The sequence below is a fragment of the Amphiura filiformis genome, chromosome 4, assembly GCF_039555335.1.
Source record: "Amphiura filiformis chromosome 4, Afil_fr2py, whole genome shotgun sequence".
Classification (NCBI taxonomy): Eukaryota; Metazoa; Echinodermata; class Ophiuroidea; order Amphilepidida; family Amphiuridae; genus Amphiura; species Amphiura filiformis.
This window is the reverse complement of record NC_092631.1, coordinates 46960488-46987570: the sequence shown is the minus strand read 5'-3', so window position 1 is coordinate 46987570 and position 27083 is coordinate 46960488. Positions and strand designations below refer to the sequence as shown.

The window sequence follows — 27083 nt, the reverse complement described above, 5'->3', positions numbered from 1 at the left end:
AACGCTTTTGGTATCCGTGTATGATTATATCATATAATTAACATTAGACACCGACACTTTTTAAATCGTATATCCTACATTACAAAATATACAAAATAATATTACATTATAATACATATGAATTGTTAAAAAATAAACCTACAACAACTCTAATTCTTCAGGAGTTGTTATATAGACCGGATTGGTCCATAGATTTTTGAAAAACAGGGAATCTATTCTATTCATGAAAACTGTTAACCTAGAAATTCAAAGGTTTTAGCTTAAGTGCAATCTTACAAACCTTAATTGCGTCAACTTTAATACGTACACTCCCTTTAAGCTATTTGGTTTTTTTTAACCAGTGATTTATTTTTCTGGTACAACAAAACTATGAAATACAGATTTCAATAACTCCTATATCGTGTCCTTTATGGCTAAAGGCATGCAAGCAGAATCAACACTATTATTTTCACTTTTGTGCGCAGATGAAACAGGTTGAATGCACCCGACATTTGTAACTTTTTTTTATTATACATGTACAAATAATGTATGTCACTTTTTGCACCAACAAACATGAGAAGATGAGAACGATAATCTGGCATGATCAAAATGAACAAATATATAATATTTAGCAGGGAAAGTGTGAAGCTAAGTTGCAGCTAAGAGTCTTTGTTGCTTGTGTGCTCGCGTCTCGTACACTGCCTGCTTTAGCGTGTGGTTTCTATAAGAATTCCAATTTCTGTAGACTTGTAGCTTCTCTTGCAGTTCAGCGTTGGATGGATACGGAGTTTCCTGAAACAGAAAATTCAAATTCAAATTTATATATTAGTCGGCTTACTACATTAACCACATTTTGTACCGTCTGGATTCTTCAAATAAGGAAGTATGAGTATCAGCTTTAAGATTCAACAAATATACCATGAAAATGAATAGCTTATAATTGTTAGAATTTCTGTCAATCTTGGCTTTAATAAGGTAACTGTCTAAAGTTTTTCCAATTTATTAAAAATTGCATTCAAATTTATTGCACAAGAGTCTGTGTACTTTGATATATGTCAGAGAGAGCTTTCACTTATATGGCAGAATCTCTGTCAGATCTGTACGGCCGGTTCGATGCTCGTAACATTATCACATCATTCACATAACAAATTCCTGAAAATCTTTTGCCCGAGTTCATTTATAGCATCATACCTGTATAGGCCTATAATTTTCATCATGATCTGATGGACACATTTGCCCAGGCTTGTCAATTAGGGGGCTCAGAGACTATAATTGATATAAAATTGGATCGATTGAGCCCATATTTATTGGTCGAGCTATGAGTTTTAAAATATTGGACGAGACGTAGTCGAGTCCAATATTTTAAAACTCATAGTGAGACCAATAAATATTGGGCGTAAAGCATCCAATTTTATCATTATATGTATTGGATCCAATATTTTCACACACTTGGATTCATCAAAACATAATGTTTAAAATTGGGTTAATCTGGCATGATTTTCCTCGATTTTTAGCTTATTCATATATTTTGGGAAATTTTATCGGGAGTGGTGTGCGCCGCATTTTCTCACGTGGATTGCTGAATTGTTCATACATGATAGCATGTCGTATAAAAATATATAAAATAAAAGACTCAATATTTTAATCAAATAAAGCGCTGTATTTCACTTGCATACCAGCATATTTATCCTGACACCTAGCAAACCATGCGGCTGTCTAAGTTTATACAAATCAAAGCCACGTATATATTCATGAACGAATCGTTAAGTTTTATGTGCGTTAAATAATATATACAATCAAGAATGTCGCATATCCTCAAAATTTAGTTGCGTTTGCCGCAATCTTTCTTTCTTTCTTCTTTTCTGTTCTTCTTCTTTGTCGTCATCTTCTTCGTCTTCTTTTTTCCTCTTACTTTTTTTTTTATCTTCTTCTCCTCAATTGTCTCCTTTTTCTTTTCCTTAGCACCTTATTTTTATTCTTCTTTTTCATTTGTCCTTCTCTTCTTCCTCTTCTCATCATCATTACCATTGGTGTTGTTATTATATTATTATGCGCTTCGTTTGCAGCAAATTACGGTCGATCCTTCATGTATAATTATTTCGTGTAAAGCTAATCCTAACCCTAATCCTAACCCTAATCATAATCATAACCCTAATCCTATAGCCCTAACCCTAATCCTAACCCTAATCCCAACCCTAAACTAACCCTAAACTTAACCCTAACCCTAACCCTAATTTCGTGTAAAATTACATGAAGGAATAACCCAAATTACTCACATTATGCAAAAACAATTTGCATATTTGAATATATCATTACCCGATTGTATTATCTAGTTTGCGTAAAAGAGTAAAAAACTCGCTTTCCAAAACAGTGAGAAGAGTGAAATTACTCCTAAAAGAGTGGAACCCTTCTTTCAAAGTATGATATAAAGGACCTTACTCTTTTTCGTCCCTTATATTATATCATACCTTGAAAGAGTGATTTCTACTCTTTTAGGAGTGATTTCACTCTTTTTGGAGTGACAATAATACTGTATTGAAATTAATCATTTAGATCTTACCTGCCGCCGTAGGAAGCCAAATGTTTGGTCGCTTGCATGTTCTAAATAAAACCGTTTTCTAATCAAGATACACTCGGCACCGTTGCTAACAACGCTGAGGTTTGGTTGGTCGGTGAACACAGATCCGTGTAAACCCTGCAAGAATATAACGTACCGAGGTATAGCAACTTCAGTGACGTAGAGTCATATAGGGGCACGTGGGGTGGGGTGGGGGTGGGGGGTGGGTACGTACCCCTATCGATCTGAAATTTTAGAAAATCCCACAGGAAAATTGCCGAAAAACGGCTTGTGCCCCCAATCAAGCCGGTTCCTCCCCAATCATGGTCGGTGCCCTCCCCAAATATTACCCCCCCTACGCCACTGAGCAACTTAAAAAAGTGACCCATTCTATTCTTATCTGAATCCTTCCTATAGTAGGCCTATGATCTTTTTACTGGAATCTTTTGGTTTTTTCCTAATCATACATGGTCCCTGTCCTAATCTGGCAATCAATCCTAATATACTGCGCCAATAAAGTATCCTTACACTTAGAAAAATAATCACAATTTCAAAACTAGACAATACTGGGGTGAATTTGTTTTTTTAATAGATGCACTATCAAATCCTGCACATTATGACACCACATTGAATCCAATGTGACTTCAAGAAGTAAAGTTACAAGCAATTGAATAGACGAAGGTCCAGTTTTAAAAGTGACAAACTGGCCTATACAAGGCACAAAAAGATTCCAACAAGCTCAACAAAGAGATAACACAGTTTCTTCAATGAAGCGTTATTTAAAGCAGTTTTATTTCAGTTTTTACTTCTCTGTACTTATCATAACTTCCATTTTATTTGTCAGTTCTTTTGTTTAAGTTTTCTTTTGTTCCTTTTGCTTTAAATTAAAGCCAAATGCATAAATTAACCATTCACCACTCTCAAACCAGATGTCTAGTCTGTGGAGTTTTAAATAGGCCAGTTTGTCGCTTTTAAAACGAGACCATCGTTTAATCAAATGCTTGTAACTTTGCTTCTTGAAGTCACATTGGATTCAATGTGGTGTCATAATCTGCAGGATTAGATAGTGCATCTATTAAAAAAACAAATTTACCCCAATATTGTCCAGTTTGGAAATTGTGATTATTTTTCTAAGTGTAAGGATACTTTATATAATCCTACTACTCTCTTTCTCTCTTATGTAGAGTGAACCAAAAGGATGAGTTTAGGTCTACTTATGCTCGCCAAAGGAGTGAATTTCACTCCAAAAGAGTAAAACTAAATTTCACTGTTTCAAGAAGCCATAATAAAGGACCACTCCAAAAAGAGTTGACCCTTATTATGGCTTCTTAAAGAGCATGAAGAATGGACATTTTACTCTTTTGGAGTAATATACATATTTCACTCCAAAAGAGTAATATTTCATTGTTTCAACAAGCCATTATAAAGGACCACTCCAAAAAGGGCTGACCCTTATCATGGCTTCTTAAAGAGCATGAAGAATGGACATTTTACTCTTTTGGAGTAATATACATATTTCACTCCAAAAGAGTAAAATTTCACTGTTTCAAGAAGCCATTATAAAGGACCACTCCAAAAAGGGCTGACCTACGGTATATCATGTATAATTATTATGGCTTCTTAAAGAGCATTATACTCTTTTGGAGTAATATACACTCTTGGAGTAAGGTTTGATCTTCCCCTATAGAAGTCCTTTTCAGAGGGCTGAGCTCTCAAAACTCTAGCGAGTGCCACCTTCAGAACAACTAATTAAACATGACGATGCGCCTTATATGCAATAGGGGAACTTTTTGGACTTCTCTAGGGAAAGATCAGCCCTCTGAAATGGACTTCTCTAGGGAAAGATCAAACCTTACTCATGTTTACCGACCTAGAGTACCAAGTAATTTCAAATCAAAATATACTCTTTTGGAGTGATTTTCACTCTTTTTGGAGTGCAACAAATAAACAAACAAACAAACTTACAAAAACTGCTCCCCTGTTCAGTACTTCAACCACTATGAACACAGGGTCCAAATCTGCATCGGTGGTTTCTGTTGGCTGTATATGAGATAAAGTTGAGATACAAAGAAGCTAATAGATTTATAATAAAAATGTGTTGCCATTATGTAGAACTATGGTGGGATAAAAATTGTCAAATTTAAAACATAACTATCAATTAACATGGACTCTGAATATTCGTGCAACAAGTATTTGTTAGAATATTCGGTCAACAAGTATTCGTTATTCAATCTATTTCAATTTAATTTGTATCTTTCTAACGAATATTTGTTGATGGAAAATCACTTATATCTTATGTCCAATGTCTGGTGGAAATACATTATCGTTTGTATGGCATCAAACATTCGTTAGAAGTTAAACATTACTGGGAATAGAAGACATGTTGCACCGAATATTCAACATCCACTAAAATGGCTGCGGTCCTAATGTAGGGCTAAAGCCTAGGTGTAATCACCACTTTACTGTCTCTTACTTCTCTTTCCTGCTCTCCCCTCTCACCCTATAGCCTACTTCGCTCCCTTTCTTTGCCTGATTTCTCCCCTCTTCTCACATGCACCTCTACAGTATACCATTACTCTTGAAATGTGGGAGGACAATCGACCTGAATTGTCAAAAAGTGGCTGAAAAGAGCAAAACATGGTCACTTGTGACACTCCCCCTCTGCCCCCGGATTGACGCCCATGCTACACACACACACATAGCTGTATTTTATTTCAAAAACAAAACAACAAAAACACTACCATTTTTGGTGCATCCAAGTCGGAGTGAAATGTTCGTTTATTTGCTACAAAATCTTTAGGGATGCCGTGTTCGTCAATATCTTCACTATCTCCTGCAATCAAAATGAAAATGAAACACATTATTTCTGAAACTAAAAATATGAACTCAGTGCTTATGGGCGAATAACGTACTAAGTTTGAGCTAAACTGGGGAAACAAGTATTATTATTATTATTATTAAGTATATACTAGGGCATATAAACAACACATTGGTATATTTATCTAACTGAAACTGTATTTAATTAATTAAAACACCTATTTATGTTCTATTTTACACGCACGATCGCTTTTTTGCATACTTACCGGATGCCTGATCGTACTTGTGAGACGTTTGCGACTGGCTCCGGCTTTGGTCATTTGCGCCATTTGATGACATCACAGCCTAATGATTGAATAAAAAAGTAAATGAGGCGAGAAATTATGTTTTGAAATTACACGTATTCCATTGAAATAACTACGTATCTGATATCATGCAATTATATATACAATAGAAGTCAGTGACATTTATATAGATAACATTGCCTATTTAATTTAAACATAATTTGCTTTGTTAGTTGCCCAATACGTACAGCGTGTATATATAGCTTCATGCAAAAGACTGCCGTAGCCAGGATTTGCAGGGGGCAAATCAAATTTTCGTCACCAGTCATTTTAAGGACAATTTACTCCTTGCCATCCCCATTTTATTTTTATCCCTGACATTTTTAGTGGGACTTACCCCCAGCCCCCAGGCAATGCCCCTGATTACTCCTAAATATAAGTTATATTAATGAGTCATTTCTTTCTGACGAAACAAGTCTGAATACGACTTGAAACTATGGGCGACACAGATTTGGCATTTTGAACACTTGATCGGAGAATGTGCCAAATATCAATCGATGGAGTGCTAATCACCGCGCATCATCAGCGAACGAGGCGTCGATTGTCAAGTTGAGACTCCGTGGAACGGATTGAAAATGATGTAGTTTGTAAAATTCTTTTATTTAAAAAAACCGAGCGGTCAATTGTCAAAATTAAAAAAGTATGTGATAGCTGATATATTCCTCAACAACATCGTTTATTTGGTTTATGCGTTAAAATACCAAAAAAAATACAGTTCTTTCAGGGACATCCTGTAATTTGCTATATGCGTTTGGAAGAGGCAGGCTTTTTAAAAAATACGAAAAAAACGGACGGGAACAATAACTTTGTGACAGCCTGTATGGAACCTAAGCACAAAGTTATACCTGTCACGTTGAATCAATTGCACAGTTGATAAAATAATACGAATTATTGTTCAGCTGCATCCTTTAAGTGAGTTTTTAATACTATACCGGTAATTGAAGAGCTTTGAACTAATTTGGCATAAAATTACATTTTCCATTTAAAAAAAAAAAATACTGTATAGTATAATTGGCTTGCAACACACTACTATTTCGTAGCTCTCATTTGACGAGGAACGACTTTAATTCATTTGCATTCAAATCTGAACAATTACCTTCTTTTCTGATGTTTCACGTTTTGTAAACGTTACTTTCCTTACAACGTTGGTGCTCGCAGAACTTGTTGATCTTTTTGACGGTCTTAATCGGTTGGTAGTGGGCCACGAGTGTCGTCGTCTTAACATACTTCGTTTCTTGCTCGGTTTTGGTAAGGATAGGCTTGATGGACTGGCGCAAACAAGGCCTCAAATAAGAATATAATTGTAATATGGAATCATTCATGAAAGTTCATCTGTGTTGGTATAAATCATGATTTTGATTTTTAAACTTTTGATCCAAACACAAGGAATTAATTCCTACCTCGGAATTTTCAGATGCTACTCCATCTTTCATCAGCGAGTGAGTGATGAAAGATGGAGTACCATCTGAAAATTCTGAGGTAGGAATTAATTCCTTGTGTTTGATCAAAAGTCTAAATCAAAATCATGCAATATGGGATGTTATATCTTCTGAATACTGCTGTCTACTGTAGATAGCTACCTTTTAAATATCGCTATCTACTGAAGATAACACTTCCCAATATTGTTATTAGCACTGCCAAATATTGCTATCTACTGAAGATAACGCTTCCCAATATTATTATTAGCACTGTCAAATATTGCTATCTACTGAAGATAACACTTCCCAATATTGTTATTAGCACTGCCAAATATTGCTATCTACTGAAGATAACACTTCCCAATATTGTTATTAGCACTGCCAAATATTGCTATCTACTGAAGATAACACTTCCCAATATTGTTATTAGCACTGTCAAATATTGCTATCTACTGAAGATAACGCTTCCCAATATTGTTATTAGCACTGTCAAATATTGCTATCTACTGAAGATAACACTTCCCAATATTGTTATTAGCATTGCCAAATATTGCTATCTACTGAAGATAACACTTCTCAATATTGTTATTAGCTCTGCCAAATATTGCTATCTACTGAAGATGACACTTCTCAATATTGTTATTAGTACTGCCAAATATTGTTATCTACTGAAGATAACACTCCCCAATAATGTTATTAGCACTGCCAAATATTGCTATCTACTGAAGATAACACTTCTCAATATTGTTATTAGCTCTGCCAAATATTGCTATCTACTGAAGATAACACTTCTCAATATTGTTATTAGTACTGCCAAATATTGTTATCTACTGAAGATAACACTCCCCAATATTGTTATTAGCACTGCCAAATATTGCTATCTACTGAAGATAACACTTCTCAATATTGTAATTAGCTCTGCCAAATATTGCTATCTACTGAAGATAACACTTCTCAATATTGTTATTAGTACTGCCAAATATTGTTATCTACTGAAGATAACACTCCCCAATATTGTTATTAGCACTGCCAAATATTGCTATCTACTGAAGATAACACTTCTCAATATTGTAATTAGCTCTGCCAAATATTGCTATCTACTGAAGATAACACTTCTAAATATTGTTATTAGTACTGCCAAATATTGTTATCTACTGAAGATAACACTCCCCAATATTGTTATTAGCACTGCCACATATTGCTATCTACTGAAGATAACACTTCTCAATATTGTTATTAGCTCTGCCGAATATTGCTATCTACTGAAGATAGCATTCCATTGCTATTTGAACTATTGCAAATTTGCCACAAGATATTGTTAATCTAATTATAATTACACTATCATGACTACATATCATTCCCATCTACTGAAGATAGCACAATCAATAATTGCTATCTAATGAAGAAAGCACCACGAACTATCTCATCTATTGAAGTACTGCTATATTTTATGTATTGACGATTACATACACTAACAGTAATTTCTAAAAAGTTTACTTTTGAATTTGCCATCTTCAGACAATAACACTGGCTATAAATGCTAGCAATAATGTGTAGCCTACTGAATAGAATTACCACCAGTAACTCTTCTAAATATAATCAGTTTTTATAACACCTTAGTCATTACACACACAATAATTATATATTACTACAAGTGAAAGACTACAATCATGCATCACATTATAAGTTTACTGTCTGTAATGAGTGCGATCTTTCCTGAACGAGAAATAGGATTTCTTGTTAACTATTATCATGATTATCGTCAAATAAACGGCATTTATGTATAACGTTGGAGTGAGCCTTACCGAGTTGGTTTCCTTTGTTCCAGATCATTGCAGGTGTCTGTCTCCTTAATTTAGATGGAATTTTTGGTGGTGTTCGTTTCAACTTCTTCAACACAGAGCAACTCCCCTAAAACAATAGGAATTTGTATGTTACATAACATGACTACTGAATTTATGTGCGTTGTATAGGCTCTCTCTACCCATAACAGTGGTGTACTTAGGGGCAAATGAGGGTACGTGCTCTGGGCGCCGTTTTAGTTTTAGGGCACCGAATCGACCGATTCAGAATCGATTTTGCGCAAGTTCTAAGCGTGAAAGTCAAATTTTTCATTTTTCGCACGCTTTGTGCTAATTTCAACATAAACAGTCATTAGAAAACCCTTTTAAATTAAAACCGAAATTCAACTTGTGCTCTGGGCGTAATTGTTTTAAGAATGGAGGGGGGATTCTGTACCTCTGTCCCCGGGCGCTATCTATCTATCCCCCTCTCTTGTTCCTCTCTCCCCCCCCCCCCTCTCTCCCTCTCTCTCTTTGCTCTCTTTCTGTAAAGGGTGGTTTATGTAAGAGTGCCACTGGTGGGTGCGTGTACTAGAAATAAACACTATCATGTATGAAGTCCAGATTTCAGTTCGATTTCTATAGCTTGCACATGTAATGGTGTAAAATAAGAAAATTTGTGAGCGTGTACTATGTGTTATGAAGTTGATCACAAATGATTACAATTTATTGTTTGCATTATAACAAGCCCGGATGTTTATTTGATTACCGATTTGACTATGTATATCCAGTCTGAATACTGACTATCTTTTACCAAAACGTCACCAAATCTGAAAGAGAAGATGGATATATAATGATGACACAAAATCAATATTATAGATCAAATAAATATATTAGTTGTAGTTTACTTATGCATGTGATTTAAGGTGGTGCTACACGTACACCCCCTGATAAATTTTGTGACTAATTTTGCATTTTTCTCAAAAAATAACTACACACTGGTAACAAAGGTTATGTATATTATAGGGGCATGGAATCCAATTACTTCACTGAAATTTCAGTGATTCAAGACAAGTGGGTCATTATATATGTTATGAAATGAGGTACATTCTAGCGGTACCTTTTTTCTTATTATAAAAAACGTACCGCTTGTCTTGAGTCACTGAAATTCCAGTGTAGTAACTAGATTCCTTGCCCCTACAACATACATAACCTTTGTTACCAATTTGTTATTATTATTTTTTAGAAAATTGCAAAAATAGTCACAAATTTATCAAGGGTGTAGTGCCTTAATATAGCGGAGCGCATGTATACTGAACTGCATTATTCAATTAAAATCATATGTTCTCACCAAGTATTTTAAAATGACAGCAAATAAATCATAAAGCAAAATTAATGAAAAAAAAATAATAGCGCACAAACAAAGTTTATACAAATTTGTTGTCGGCACTTCATACTCAGCCGAAATACATGGATATGGCTGGGTGCTATTTTTAGAAAATAGGTCTACACAAAGCTTTCCTGACAATTAAGTTTCTCAATAGAGATTATTGTACGTAATGATAATAACAATTAATTGGAATTATAAGGCATTGTATGATGCATGTAACCTCAGATTGGTTATTATGATTATTTAATTATTACAAGAATAATGCCTTATTATACCAGCAATGATATGAATGTGAGTTAACGCTTCGTTGGTAAAGTATCGCATCTTTCCGGTAACAATGGCACACTCCCAGCTGATACCAAAATATATATTGTATTGAAACAAATAAGCTACTTATTGTCAAAGAAGAAAAACAAAAGTTATCATTTTTAAGTCACTTTTCGTTAAAGAAGAGAGTTGCTCATAACATTTAGCTTTAGTGTTATTTATATGCCCTATATTAGCATTTATATGCTGACAATTAAATTTCTATTATGTGTGACATGTATATAAATGTTAGTAGGGGGAAGGTGGGGCATAACGGAACACTTAACTTTGAGGATGCTCTGTGACATCCCCATAAGTAATATGACTGTAAAAATTATATGTTCAGTTGAAGTTTGTATTTACCTTTAATATACCATTAACCAATATAACTTGAATCTTACAATTTTTTATAAAAATGAAGAAATATTTTCAACAAAAAAAACTCGTTTTGCCCCACTATCGGGGCAAAACGGAACCCCCCTATGGGGCAAAACGGCACCCTGGGTGTAAACTTATATCAGTTGTTCCATCAGTAGGCCCTAGGCCTAGTTATATGTAGGCCTATATTCAGTTACAATATTAAGTGGGCCTACCATCTCTGTGGAGTGAGTGGTTAACTTCTTATAGGCCTAGTAGGCCTATAATATGTATGACCAATATTTGATCAGAAAGAAATATTCAGTAGGCCTACCATCTCTGTGGAGTAAGTGGTTAACTTTTAATCATTAATTCTATCTGTAGGTCTAGTTATATGTCTATGTTTCAGCGAAGTGTTTACCATGTTCGATAACGCCTACATTTCCTTGAGTGAAGACAAGTTATGTCCAATTGGGGCAAAACGGAACCATCTGTGGGACAAAACGCCCGGGGCAAAACGGAACCCTGTTCCGTTATGCCCCACACCTAGGGTTCCGTTTTGCCCCATAGGTTGCATGCATAATACATCGTAGCATATAGGCCATGCACTTAATACAGCTCATGGCTAGTACCTTCGTGTTTACAATGTACACAATTATTTGGGAATCCGATATTAATGAAGTAAAATTTCAGCGCATTAAACATCTACATATCTTACACCAGACGGGTAGTAATTTTTTTACTCGATCTTGCTCGAATGTCAGTGGATTGTTTCAGATAAAATTTTTGTTGTAAATCCTCGTAGCCATACTTGTGTTCCTCAATATAATTTGCATAGACGGCGGTATTGCGAAGGCCTATTTTTCCAGGTGGTTCCGTTTTGCCCCGGGGGTCCGTTATGCCCCACCTTCCTACGATTAAAAATGTTAAAAACCAATTTCAGCGACAAGTTACTTATTTTGTCTTCTTTCACTGTAATTAGCGGATAGTAATTAATGGATTATGACAGGAAGAAGGTGTTTTTATTTTCTTTAAGAAGAATCTCCATCCGGAATTTTATATTGAAATTACTAATACCTTAAATTAAGGTCAAGAAACCGAATTATTCGTTTTCATATTTATATCATATATGAGCGGGGTGCTCGGGTGGGTGGGGGTGGGTGCGTTTGTAAATGCCGTCAAACGAGGACCTACATATGGATACACACCGTAAAACGAGGACACACCTCCAAACGAGGACGTCCTCGTTTTGAAACTATGACCAGGATGACGTAAATGATGCAAATATGCATATAAGATAGCATATAAGATAGGTCCCCCATAGCGGGTATAGGACGGATCTCAGTTGGATAGTAAGTTGCCTGGTGTGTTTGCGTGAGGTCCACGGTGTGTCGATTAAAAACGGGTGTGTAAGTCCTCGGTTAGATCCTTCTAAAGTCGAGGTCCTCGTTTGAACGTATTTACAAACAGGGGTGGGTGGGGGTGTGTGTGGGGGGGGTACAAACGTATGACGTTTTATGGAGTTGCAGGTGGGGTGCGTAGGGTTTAAGGGGTGTGCGTGTGACTTATATAGCACTTATCATCTAGCTCAAAATCTTTCAAAAATGATCCCGACAGCAATATACTCTCCTTGCAAAATTAATACCGAAATCAATACACATATTAAACTGCTGCTGAGTAATACTCTTACTTGAAGAAATGAAATAGGCAATCTTGCGGGTGATCTGCCAGTTGTTCTATGGGCCAATGTTGAAACATGTTGAGATTTCTAATAAAGGTATTCCTTGTAGGGTCGCTGACACTCTTCATTCCACCAGCTAACATAAAGATGTCTTCAAAGTCCTTTAGAAAAACATAAATGAAAAGATTAACACCATCAAAAAGGACAAAAAGGACGATGCCAACATCTAGAAATATCACTTTTGGCAGAGAAATTATAGCTGCAATATATAGGCTATATAGGCTAAGGTCTAATTATCGTCCTGCTTATCCATTCATTAAACTATGCTATATGATATTTTTAATTTGCATCAAAATTCCAGTTTTATTCAATGGTATCATTAACAAGAACTACAATGCTCGTAAACCCGTCAAAATACTGATAGTAGCCTATATACAATGTTACACATCTATGAACATGATTAATGGATAATTAAATACGCACCTCAACAGATATACACAGTAATTGCACAGTATCCTTTGTAATGACCGTTGATGCTCGCCGGGTATTGTTCAAAATGGCCAATTCCTAGAATTATGATAATAATTTTTTTTTTGTTAGGCATGGTCATTAAAAGTACATTTATTTTTCCTAATATTTGAAACTGTAGCGTGTAAAATCGCCATTTCATTAATTATGATATAAATAATAAACTTTGTAAGAATTGATAATTATTAGCGTACTGTTAATTACGTATAATATTTGAACTGTAGCGTTAAGGTGGTACTACACCCCTGGCCAATTTTGTGCCTATGTTTGTATTTTTCTCAAAAATTATAGCGCATTGGTGACAAGTAAGATATGTATATTATAGGGGCAAGGACTACAAGTACTGCACTGAAAATTTTATTTCAACACAGACAATAGTTGTGGAGTTACAGTCAAAAATGAGGAAAACCAATATTTGATCAATAAATCAATAACTACTTGTCTTGAGTCACTGAAATTCCAGTGTAGTAACTGGATTCCTTGCCCCTATAATATACATAACCTTTGTTACCAGTGTTTTATTAGTTTTTAAGAAAACTGCAAAAACAGTCACACATTTATCAAGGGGTGTAGTACCACCTTAAAGTCGCCATTTCGTTAAATTATGATAGGCCTAATAATAAACTTTATTATAAGATTTGGTAATTAGTGTACTATGTAATTTTAATATTTGATTTGCGGTGATGGTCTTTTGTTTATATGTAGCAATTAATAGTCAATCATGCACAGTAAAGGTCAAAATGTAATGTCTAATATCCGTAAACATAATAATTACTCTTTAATTATTTTAATCGGAAAGAGCAATATTCTAATCTTACCCCAAAACTATCTCCTCGTTTTAGGAAAGCAACAGTTTGTGCCATGGGTTTGCCTTTTGATAGATCCAGCACAGTGACGACCACTATATCAATTATAAAGGAGATATGATTATTTTACAATATTATAAATAACTAGATTTCGCGGTTCTCGGGTAGCGCGGACAGAGGACGGACACGCCATAATTAGTATTAAGATATTTCAGCGGTAGGGTTGCACTTCTGTATAAAGTAACGAAGTTTGTGAAGAAAAAAGTAAAAGAAGCTACCCTCAGCAAACGTTTTGAAATTATTTTTTTTTAATTTTTGTTTTTTGGGTTTGGTCAAAAATGTTCAATAATATTAAAAATGTCGGGTTATATAAAGGTCATAAAAACGTTTTGAAGGAAGCACAATAACAACATTATTTTTGAAAATGGTGTTAAAATAATATTTAAGAATATCGCATGCAAACATTTGTGTAAAATATTTTGTCAACAAAATAGTGCATATTCTCAGCCATCCACCAGTCGTTATAATTACAAATTTTATACTGGAATTGCTACGTTGCGTTTGCCATCAGACTTCATCATGACCATAGCTCAGCGGGTCAGTTGCCTGATGAAGTTGTAATAAAAGTAATAAAAGTTCCAGTAAAAGATTTAATTCAAAACTTTGTATTTTGTCAACAGTTAAATAACATTACGTTTGAATGTTTTGTAAGAAATTTGCAAAAACATTTTATACCCTTTATTTAACCAGACATTTAAAAGTTTTCTGGCAACCATTTGGGAATGTTTTCGAAAACGTTTGCTGCTTGCTGCTTGCTGCCAGCAAACACAAAACGTGTAAAACATTTTAAACAGGTTACATTTGGGGTTTTGGGTTTGATAAAAACGTTTTAACAACAGTAAATGTCGGGTTTTATGAAGGTCATGAAAACGTTTTATGAGAAAACGCACAACAGCAACATTTTTAAATATTGTCAAAATGTTATTATTATAAATTTGTTTGCAAACATTTTTTGTAAACTATTTCGTCAATACTTAAATAACATATTATAATAATAGTTTGCAGTAGGTTAAGGGCTGGGGTATCATGAACGTTTGGACAGTATTTATTTTGGGACATTAGAGCACATCAGACATATCGAATGGTATTCTGAATACGAAGAATGTCATTCTGATATCAAATAATTTTGGTTTTTGAAATTCGCAATTTAATACACATTTTATGGCAAATCATTAAAATTGATATTTTTGATATTTAACAGTACTCGAAGTAAACTTTATAAATCTGATGATTTATACTTAACGTGTATGTAGGTGGGATGAAATGCCGACGATCAATTGAAAATGTTGACCTTTCGTATTGAAGATATGGATTTTTTTCCCAAAACACCAAAAAAAAATAAGTCTTTTTGGGAAAAAATCTATATCTTCAATATGAAAGGTCAAAATTTTCAATTGACCGTCGGCTTTTCCTCCCTGCTACATACACTTTAAGAATATATCATTAGATTTATATAATTTACTTCGAGGACTGTTATATATCAAAAATTGAAAAATATCAAATTTTATAATTTGTCATAAAATTTGTATTATATTGTGATTTTCAAAAAATGAAAATTATTTGATATCAGAAAGACATGCTTCGTATTCAGAATGCAATTCGATAGTTCTGAGGTGCTCTCATGTCCCACAAAAAATACTGTCGAAACGCAATAAACGCTCATTTTAGATCCCTTAAGGGAAGGGGTATGAACGTTTGGACAGTATTTATTGTGGGACATTAGAGCACATCAGACATATCGAATTGCATTCTGAATACGAAGAATGTCCTTCTGATATCAAATAATTTAGATTTTTGAAATTCGCAATGTAATACACATTTTATGGCAAATCATTAAAATTGATATTTTGATATTTAACAGTACTTGAAGTAAACTTTATAATCTGATGATTTATACTTAAAGTGTATGTAGGTGGGATGAAAAGCCGACGATCAATTGAAAATTTTGACCTTTCGTATTGAAGATATGGATTTTTTTTCCAAAACACCAAAAAAGGTCTTTTTGGGAAAAAATCGATATCTTCAATATGAAAGGTCAAAATTTTCAATTGATCGTCGGCTTTTCCTCCCAGCTACACACACTTTAAGAATATATCATTAGATTTATAAAATTTATTTCGAGGACTGTTATATATCAAAAATTGAAAAATATCAAATTTTAATAATTTGTCATAAAATTTGTATTATATCGTGAATTTCAAAAAATGAAAATTATTTGATATCCGAAAGACATGCTTTGTATTCAGAATGCAATTCGATACGTCTGAGGTGCTCTCATGTCCCACAAAAAATGCTGTCGAAACGCCATAAACGCTCATTCTAGATCCCTTAAGTTTTGAAAAAATATTTTTGAATGTTATGAAAACGTTTCATACCCTTCATACTCTTTATGTAACCCAACATCTAAACGTTTTCTTGCAACTTTTTTGTAGATAATGTTGCAAACGTTTTGTGTTTGCTGGGGAGTGATGCTTCAACAAGTATACAAAATAAAATGCAACATTGTCTTATGAAACAATAAACGTGATAATTTATGTTGACACTAAAACATTATGATGGTAGGCCTGTGTAATTATTATTCGACGAAATTGAGTAATTTGTAAACTTAATTTAATTTACGTCCGGCCCGGTTATATACTGGTTACTGTGGTTACCTACATGTTCCAGTGATGATGAAGTAGAAAGCATCCGGTAGATGGCCCTGTCTCAATATGGCGCGCTTTGGTCCATACCTGCACAAATGATCAACCGAGGTTGAGTCAACATGATCAAAGTACTTTGGTTCGTTTTCAATGTCACACACACCACCCCCACCCACACACCCCCCCCCCCTTCACCAACTACACACAAGCACCCTCCACTCCCTCAAACATGTACACTCTCGCTGTTCATATTCACCAAGTTCACCGTCGTTGTAGGCCTATGACAAAAAAAATATTACGTGTTATTCCCGGATCTGGAAAGTTGACATTGATACAGTTTATTACATTATATTTGCTGTACGAAACAAGCTCACTGATAACGCACACACGAAGGCTATATTCAATACCAATGCTCTCCACGCATACACAATATCATATAGGCCTACAGTCAGAGCCGGATTTACCTTTTTGGGGCCCTGGGCCAGGCTAAAATTCGGAGGCCCCAAATTCTCCGTGAGGAAGGCATGTGCACTCAAGTGGCCAAGTTTTGGTTTACAAATAGGAGACCTACTATAAGATCAATTTTACAATGACATTTTCGCGGGCAGCGCACGAAAATTTGTTTGAAAATAGACAGTTTTTGCATACTAAATGAAGGCGAATTTTGCTACGCAACATAATCTTAGCATATTTTTGGTCCAAAACATCGTGTTTTCGGTCTAAGAAGAAACATGCACATGATTTTGGGGGCCCTGGGCCCATCTGGCCCAAAGGTAAATCCGGCCCTGTGTAATACAGTGGCGCAGCTGGACTTTATCGGGTGGGGGAAAAGGGGGTAAGGGGTGAGGCATCTTTCAGGGGAAATTTCAAAACAGACTAAAAAGCACAAAAACGTCCTAATTGAATGCTAAACATTAGGGCGGCCAAGGGGAAAGAGGGCGGGATTCTCACATGGGAATGCTTCCGCCTTGCCCCTGGTCACACCACTATAAATATGTATTTTTTCAAAATGAAACAAATGAGCATTTTCTACATACTCTTCAAGCCACCCAACTCTGCTTAGTTTGTATTGCATCTCAAGCGGATATTCAGCAAATGCTCGTATGTTGCGTAGAGCGATCTGCACCTGTGAAATAACAATTTTTAAAAACATACGAACAATATTTTAATAACATTAACTTATGACAGTCATGTGGATCATGGAAATAAGTATGTTAGGCGACGAACCTTTCTACGGGTGGATGGACCTTTCAAGTAGGGTCGGTCGGTTGGTCGGGCTTTCTTTTCTTTTCTTTTTTTTAATGACCCCAAAAATCGCCAAAATCTGTAAATATTTGCAATTTGGGAAAATAAAAAATAAAAATTTATTCCTGAAATTGTCGAAATTTGGGTCGGTATTCATTTGTACAGGAATTTTGTTCCCAATTTGTTCAAAATCTGGGTCGGTCGGGCAAGGTAGAACAGAGTTTTCTTTTTTCGTCGCCTGTGTGGCGAGCAAATGAAAAATTGTCAAGAGAAATGTATGGCTGGGTAATCTATAACCTTCATAGCATTACTGTATCAGAAAGCATTGAAAAATCACGAAACAACTCCGACCAATGCATAAAAACAAAAGATGATAGTTACTTTAAAATAAAAATAAAAAGATTATGAATTTGGAATTGGCTGCGAGATCTTGGTCATCCGTTACTTCTGCCGCACAATTCAAATGAAATAATGAAGAGAGCGGAAATGTTAATGAATATTTCCTCCACTGAGAATCGAACCCAAGACATCTTGCACTAGAATGAAACAAGACCGGTCGACCTTAACCATTGCGCCAAGACCCGGGGCACGATCTCTTTCTTCATGATATGAGTCGTGAAAGAACTATCGCAACGAGTTATTCAAAAGGAGTAAAACAAGTGAGTTTATTTCTTTATTTGCACGGTTTTCTCTGACAAAACATGATAGCTATTAACTGATGAACTCAAAAGTATGCAATGCTACAAATTAATTTATTATAATGTATTGAAGTTCTTACATAACGAATCTGTTCTTTGGTGCGTTTCCACGAAGCAAGCGTTAATATCCGTTTAGTGTCTTCCGTTAATCGTAACTGTAAGACAATAGAGAGGGAATGATTTATTAATGCATGGTTCAGGAAAGTTTTGTTCAGTAAAGGCCATATCAAAATGTACGATTTTCATAAAATGTTAATTTTGTTATTCTTTAATCAAAATGCTGAAATAATATTAGTAATAACTGGCATCAATTTGATGTCGAAATGACAAATGACAAAGTAAAGTGAAAGAAACCCAACTGTCTATTTTGGCTGTTACGCGTTCTATGGGGGGTATAAAATTGCTCTGTTGACCCGACAAACACAACGAATTTAGCTGATATCATTTAGGTGTAAGTTGGGACATGTGTAAGCATAACAAATATGCAAAAAAAAATTCAGGTTTGAAAAATCATTAACCAATATCATAAGATCGTACATTATGCCCGGACATTATGGCTTATAAATTAGAGGTAAAACTATAGAGTGTATATACATGGTATAGCACTTCATAAATGATACGCTTTTCTCTTAAACATTGCAGCTGGTAGGTGTAAATAATGATCGCCTGTCAAATCATTAATGTGTACAAAAGAGATAATTGATATCAATTGAATTGAAACGTTTTGCTGATTATGATACAAGCATTTGATATTACTTATCACAAGTTATATATCAGGCTGATTGTCAATTAATTATTGGACTATTCCTGATAAAACATGTTGAAATCCGGGGTTAAAATTCCAGACTTTATTAGTTTTTGCCATGGTTCGCAGGTTTTTGCCGCAAGTGGAAAAACCCGAGGTTTTAACCATGGTTTTAACCGCTTGGCAAAAACAGTTTTTGCCAGTTTTTTGCCGGCAAAAATGGCAAAAACTAAAATGTGATTTATAGTTCAGTTTTTTCATCTCAAAACAAATTATTAAGTTACAAAAGTAATTTCCTGGATGTAACAAGGCCAGCTTTTGTAATTATAAGTAACATATTTAGAAATTAAAGGCATGCGTTTTTATTGCTCAAGTGCATTTAACCAAAATGTGTCATATATCAAATTCAAAAATTTTTCCTTTTAAGGACTTGATGAGACAAAAAATATGTTGAATGATGCGTTAAAAGTTTTGTGTTACTGTTTATGAGCTTTTTGTGTTACTTTTTAATATTTGAGTGACTGTGAGTTTTTGCCAGTTTTTGCCATTTTTGCCGGTTTAAATCAGGCAAAAACAGGTTTTTGCCAGTTTTTGCCACCCTTACCGGTTTTGCCGGCAAAAACCGAACCCTGGTTTTTGCGAACAGGAATTCAAATATTGATTTCAGTACAGATTTTCCACTTCCGGGAAATCCTTCATATTTTTCTCACAATTACCAGGGTTCTCAACAATTTTTTCGATTTCACGGTTTTTTTTACAATTTTTGACTGGATTTCAGTTGAAAACTTTTGGCATTGATTTGATGAGCAGGAGTGAGGTCCCATGATATCATGATATATTCTCTTTGCCTGAACAGCATATCTCATCTTTGGGACATTGCCCATGTAAATAAATGCATTAGGATGCGATCACATAGAAGTATACTATTCGGGTATACGGTGCACGTTTTGCAGGTGCACGCGTATAGCTTAAATCGAGCAAGGCAATTTCATAGTACCGGGTCACATAAGAGGGCACTATTCGCTATACGAAATACGCTCATTCGATCAGGCTGAGTTTGCATAGTATACTCCTATGTGAACTCAGCCTGATCGAATGAGCGTATCGTATAGCGAATACCGTATACCGTATACAGTATACTTCTATGTGATCGCAGCCTCATGGAGCAGGTCAGTTCCCAACGAAATCAGCAATTCAACTCAAATGCAGGATTAATTCTCATTTGAAATTTTCCAGTATTCAATTAACCCTATAACAAACAAAAGAAAAACAAGCAAAAAACAAACGAAATCCATCCATTTATGTTTTACCTGTCTGTTCGCTTTGAAATACGATGGGTTGAAGAAAAGTTTCTCAATATTGTGTTCTTCTGAGTCGACTTGAGCAAACCCAAGAAACGATTCCTTCTTTTCTTCGGCTCTTAAGGAAAAAATACAAGTATATTAAAATACATAACGACATGCATATGCTTCGCCGAGCCACAAATAAACACCCTTTTTTGTTCCATCATGCTGCAGTTTATATAATTATACAGTTTCATATTATTTTTTTACCTGTCGATGATTTTAGATTTTTTTGTTCAAAATAGCAAAATAGCAGAGCTATCTACATTTTAGATATAGAGGTGCATGGATTTATTTGTGGAATATGTTTTTTTTTGGCAAAGAAACATACCCAAAATTCCACTCTTAAGATATTACATTTCAATAAAATAAACATACACATGTACACATGAAGCTACATGACAACGTTACTTGCTAAATTAAATGAATAGAAACCTAATCCCACAATTAATTTTAATCTTTATTGTACAAACTTGTGTATATCTTTTACTTCTTTTTTTCTTTTTTAATAATTTGGTACCTAATACAATAAACCTACTAACCTACACGTCCCTCATAAATACATGACCGCATTATTTTCTTCTACCAAGAGATCGCTCCTTTGCATGGGGTATAAAGCAAAACATTAACACCTTCTCACCTGTTATAGCAGTTGTTGTGTTTTTATATGAATGCATCCCGTTGTCATGGTTATACGACGTCATCCATGTTTAGAATATGATGTGGTAAACATGGGTAAGCACTTATGGATGATAGTTTATTAAATTATGTGTTAAAACAATTTTTTTTGTCTCCTCTTTTTTAGTTTCAGGTTACAATAATTAAAAGCAATGATTACCTGGTGTAACTCCAATTGCAGAGTGACACACAAACTTTAACCACCCGGAAAAACCACGCCAACCTTTCCCTGGCTTCCTGTTATAATAGAAAACAAAAACCTAATTGTGAACAAAATTATATTTGTAAGTTATATTTTACATAGTCCTATGTGTACAAGATGTCCCTGGAAGGAGGGGAGCAGCGTGACAGGGTTCAACTCCCCGCAGGACCAAAAACCTCGTTACAGTCGGTTCCGATCAGGCAATAAGCCCGATGTTGATATAAAATTGGATCGATTGAGCCCATATTTATTGGTCGAGCTATGAGTTTTAAAATATTGGACGAGACGTAGTCGAGTCAATATTTTAAAACTCATAAATATTGGGCGTAAAGCATCCAATTTTATCATTATTATGTGTTGGATCCAATATTTTCACACACTTGGATTCATCAAAACATAATAATGGCTACACTTGTACTTGCCTTCCTGTAAAAATGTCACGACATCCAGCTATCTACGGCGACCCCTTCACCAGGTCACTTGTGCCTGGCCGAAGTGTTGTCAGCATTATAGATTTCAACTGTTAAAGCTACCGTACAATTTCCGTCAAATTTTGATTTTGTTATTCTTTGTGGGATAGGCTTTTACGACGGGAATTCATAACAATTAGTGGGTTTTTAGCGGGTTCGCAGTCGGACAAGTTTAGAATTGTCAAGCTTTCGTCAGGAGTAGCTCTGACTTCATCAGGACAAAGTACCTAAGAATGAGACATGTAGACCACCCCTTGTCTACTGATGGCTCTGAAAAGAGCCGTTCACTGAAGACTGCCCAAGGTCAACAGAGAACAAGCAGATCTCGCCTATCTGCTCAATTTAAAGGTTTGGTGGCTCTGAAAAGAGCCGTTCACTGAAGCCACTTGTCAACAGAAAACAAGCAGACCTCGTCTATCTGCTAAATTTAAAGGTTTGGTGGCTCTGAAAAGAGCCGTCCATTGAAGACTGCCCCTTGTCAATAGAAAAGTGAGGCCGATTTGGCGCCCCCCTAATTAAAAATAAAAATTGTCGAAAATGTTTTTTGACCATTACCATGGAAAGAATTGAATATGAGATTTTTTGATTGAATTCTTATACTTCAAGAACGAAAGTTTAAAAATCAAAAAAGTATATGAAAGCTATTGTATATGCACGAAGTGTTCGTCATGTGTGAGTCGTGCATCAAAATACCCAAAATAAAGTTCCTGATAGGGCATATAGTTCTTTCACTCCTGTAGTAAGTTTTATATCAAGATGAAACCATGACACGTGATCGTTAACGTCTGTCGACTTCCAACTTTAATTTTGGATATGTTCGAAATTTGAATTTAGAGATATCTACGGAGCCGCCAAGGTGAGATGCAAGAAAAAACAAATCAACTATTCATTTATTCCTTAAAACGAATTCGTTAACGAATGGACGATTCGTTTCATAAACGAATTAACAATTTCTTTCATAAACTAATTAACAATTCGTGTAAACAATTTGTTTCGTTTCGAATTAATCACATTGGTCTTGATAGCGAAATTACCATTTAATGACCTTTTACCCCAATTCTGTGTACACCCTATAGGCACTGGCTAATAGACAATTCATGTGCAATCATCAAAATCCTATGTAATCTGCAGGTGTATGTTAGCCAAACATAACGGTTTTTAGCTCAAATTAGGGGCTCCGTATAGAACTGTGTCAGTTGAAAGTTCAATTCATTTCAGGCAAATGGTGAGCTAAAAATCTGCACAAAATTGTAGCTTCGTGCAAAAACAAAATGTAACGATTGTTACCATGCAGTGTTGTAGTCGAGTCCTCGTCATCCGAGTCCGAGTCCGAGTCCGAGTCCTTGGTGTCCGAGTCCAAGTCCGAGTCCGAGTCCTTGCCAATTTCTGATGTCCGAGTCCGAGTCCGAGTCCGAGTCCTCAATGTTCGAGTCCGAGTCCGAGTCCGAGTCCTTATGTATCAAATTCAAGCCCTGGGGTTTTGACCAATACTTTATCAACGTAGGCCTATATTTAACCAGAATTTTAGTTCTATATTATTTTCTTGTAAATACATACTTTGTTAGTCCCACCTTGCATGCCTAGTATAGTTTTGGGGCTGTGCAATAATTATGCGGAGCCCGGGGAGGTGTGAAATTGCAAGAGATGCTTTTAAGGGTTTTTGGCGGCCATTTTGAAAAACGCCCTCTAGCGAGAGTTCCCCACATTTTTCGATGGGTCAGACCCCTCTCATTTTATTCAGCGTCCTCAAATCTATAAAAAAAACACCTTCAAAACTTCTTGTACTCAAACCGACAACGGTACTTCCATTCTGGACCCTACTATATCCCCTCTTGGCCTGCCAAAAATCGCTTGCCCCCAACTCCCGGCCTGCCAAAAAAAATTTGCACCCCCTTTGCACATGCTATTTTTGAGGATCCCAATTTACAAACCGTGGATATATGTTGATAGTGCAGCGAGCAGGCAAATTTGCATAATATATACGCGTTTCCGTACTGTTTTCTAAGCAATTTTAGAGCGTTTTATTTGAAAGGTGCCCCTCAGCTAAATCTGCTTGCCAAAATTGCTTCCACCCTCCCTTTCAATCGGCCAAAAAATCTTGCCCCTAATTTTACCTTCCCCAAATGCTCATAACAGAGTATAATCACAGACTCCCCCACCCCAACTTATTAGGCTTGTGTTTTAAAGAGGCAAAAAATGCAATATGACAATCAAAATATGACGTCACTACCAAACTTCAGGTGCCAAACGAAAGGGTGTTGGATCTGGCTGTAGGCCTATGCAGTATTATTCCGGGAGTGGGGGGGTCACTTACATGTAAAGGTGGTACGGGTAGGCTATGTGCGGCTTTCAAGGGTCCCTTTTTCATGCTCTCTGGCAGTTTCTTGAGACTCACATTTTGCATCATGCTCCAGTTCATTGAGTCCAACACTCTGAAAATTGTAGCTCTTTAGCTCAAATTTGGATACATTTTGAATTTGTTAGCTTTAAAGCCTATAATATGGCCCAATTTTAGTTCACAGACCTCCACAAAAATGTTGAAATTTCAGTTCATCAAGCCCCTATTTTGCCCACAAATTATTATTCATGTAGGCATATATTCTAGACTTTTGCGCCTAACCAAGCAGTCATGCTGTATTGCTGTTACAATGTCCGATTGGGCTTTCCGTAGATTGGACTTTCCGTACAAAACAAATGATTATGATTAAAATCCATTTAACCAATTAAAGATATAACTGAAAGCAATCTTGATTTTTGGTTGTACTTTTATTTATAAACTGAATTTATTTGCATGTAAAATTACTTAAAATGTGATCATTGATCAAGAATAATAAAAAGTTTACAATGAAAGAAAAAAAAAAACCTAAAAAGACCATATTTTGCCGGACTCGAAGAGGACTCGAAGCCGAGTCCCCGAGTCCTTGGGGTCCGAGTCCGAGTCCGAGTCCAAGTCCTTAGCTTCCGAGTCCAAGTCCGAGTCCGAGTCCTTGAAAAAGGACTCGAGTCCGACTCGAGTCCGAGTCCGAGTCCCGAGTCCTCCAACACTGTTACCATGGTTACAGGACATCAAAAAAGGTATCAAAGAAATGGTGGATGACAAACTGGGGTCCTAAAAGAGATGGAGTATGCTGAAATTAGAACCTTAAAAACACTGGGACAAAACTGACCAAAAGTATAATTGTAATGTGCATATCTTCCTTTGACCCGGTTTACATACACTAATTGATATAATTTTGACCCATTTTAGAACTAAAATTGCACATTTTTTGTATGAATTTATCCCGGGAAGTCATTTTAGTAAAGCGGGGTGATTTGGAAATTTTACCCCATTATGGCCTATCAATTTCCCCCTCACGACCCCCTCCTCACGGACGCGAAACGAACAAGTGCACGGAAAGAAGTTGAAAATAAACATTAACTTACTGGATTCGATTTTGGCATCATAAGCTCAATATCACGCGCGAGTGACTCTGGCGCACGGGACCGTCTCCTCCTATTCAAATTTGCCGCCAATGGCGTGCCATAATCCGATGCAGACTCTGCTGATAGGATTGTTTCTCCTGCTGAACTCTTCCGTCTTCGACCCAAATGAGATGGAATTTGGAGAGACTGTCTCTTCATGTCAGATATATTTATTTCATCAATAGTCAAAATATCGACATCTTCACCAGTATGAGCAATTTGCCGGTACCGAGATGAGATTTGCTGCGCAACGAGAAGCGACCCTCTTCTCATATTCTTCCTTTCCAAGTAAGATATATTTCCACTTTTATCCAGTTTCGGTACTGCGCTCCTTCTTCGCTCATATAGTTGAACACCTTGTGAAGTATTACGTTGGCTTGATGTTGTTGTAACTTGATGATTGGAGTGTAATGTAGTATTTGTCAACAGGTTCTTGGAGGACATTGTTTTTCTTGCAACATGTCTCCTGGTTAGAATAGCTGATGGTGATACAATGGATCGTGAGCGTCTTTCTCTGTTGGCGCTCCCATTAAAAGAAAAAACAGGTCTATTAGTGGTATCACGATGCAAATTGTCAATTTGATAAAATATCTTATTGTTTGCTGTCCTGGGAAAAGAGGCAACATCTTGCAATCTTTTTCTTAATATTGTTGGAGATGACTCTGATGACGAGGCATCAGAACCTAAATCTTCTACTGTAATGGGTTTCATCATTGCTGTAGACATCCTGTAGTGATACATGTATGTGCAAAGAATTCCTCTACTTGGCTGAACTTAATTACGACAGCAGAATTCGACTCGGAGCTTCACACACACCAACAAACTTACATTTTTCTTTACCGTGACTTGTTCAACTTTCAAGAATAATAGTCATTTGGCTTTATTCTGTAGCGGCGTCTTTAGAACATTTCCATGGTAATAATAAGCATGTTTCTTTATCTGGTGCATGATATCTGATGACTGTCACTGTCAGAGTTTATAATATAGATCTACTCGTGTGCGTTCTTCCCAAGTTTAGACACTGCGTAAAAAGGAGTCTAGCGTCACATATATATCAAGACGTCTGACGTCAAGTGGTTGCCAGGTGAAATTCCAACATAGCAAAACGTTTCTCTGTTTGGTGCTCAAAACATGATTGGCACGATTGGTGAAGATTCGTAAATTCCTGTTATTGCTTCATTCACATTCAGAAATCAGAAACGGCCACGAACTTGGTTGCAAGTTTAGTTGTAACAAATATGAAAACCGTATATATTTAACATAGCGTTGTTATATACGTTCTTAAGTTTTACGTCCCATTTGGTTGCTTTCTTTAAATAATGGCTTATTATTAAGGACAAATCAGTGCACAATACCAGACCTTTGTTTACGTTGTGAAATGCAAATAGAGAGAAATCGGTTTTCTAAAGCTCCTAAGTAAATAGCAGGAGCGTTTGAGACCATTACGAGACTGAATGTTTTAATAACACACACGTTTAAAACTTCCCCACCTTCTATACTCTGCCCGAAATGAAGTTTAAAACGTCATCACCTTCTATACTCTGTCCGGATTGAAGTTCAAAACTTCTCACCTT

At 35.8% G+C, this 27083-nt stretch overlaps 1 protein-coding gene across 1 annotated transcript; it reads right to left on the bottom strand.

Annotated features, from left to right (window-relative positions):
- Positions 1-553: 553 nt before the first annotated feature.
- On the bottom strand, positions 554-26521 carry LOC140150960 (uncharacterized). The gene is made up of 17 exons (XM_072173122.1): positions 25471-26521; positions 21536-21612; positions 20665-20773; positions 18690-18764; positions 17704-17792; positions 16683-16756; positions 13977-14059; positions 13114-13197; positions 12640-12791; positions 9666-9726; positions 8921-9026; positions 6794-6981; positions 5620-5698; positions 5278-5369; positions 4502-4576; positions 2540-2674; positions 554-771 (listed from the first exon to the last, which is right to left on the bottom strand). Exons 1-17 carry the CDS (start codon positions 26248-26250, stop codon positions 628-630), a joined length of 2403 nt encoding a protein of 800 aa, XP_072029223.1. The 5' UTR covers positions 26251-26521; the 3' UTR covers positions 554-627.
- Positions 26522-27083: the final 562 nt, after the last annotated feature.

Coding starts and splice junctions, on each gene's coding strand:
- LOC140150960 (XM_072173122.1), bottom strand. CDS start 26,250: ATGTATCACTACAGGATGTCTACAGCAATGATGAAACCCATTACAGTA. Junction 20,774..21,535: donor TGCAATTGGAGTTACACCAG/GTAATCATTGCT, acceptor TTTTTCCTTAAG/AGCCGAAGAAAAGAAGGAAT. Junction 14,060..16,682: donor CTTCATCATCACTGGAACAT/GTAGGTAACCAC, acceptor TAATTGATATAG/TGGTCGTCACTGTGCTGGAT.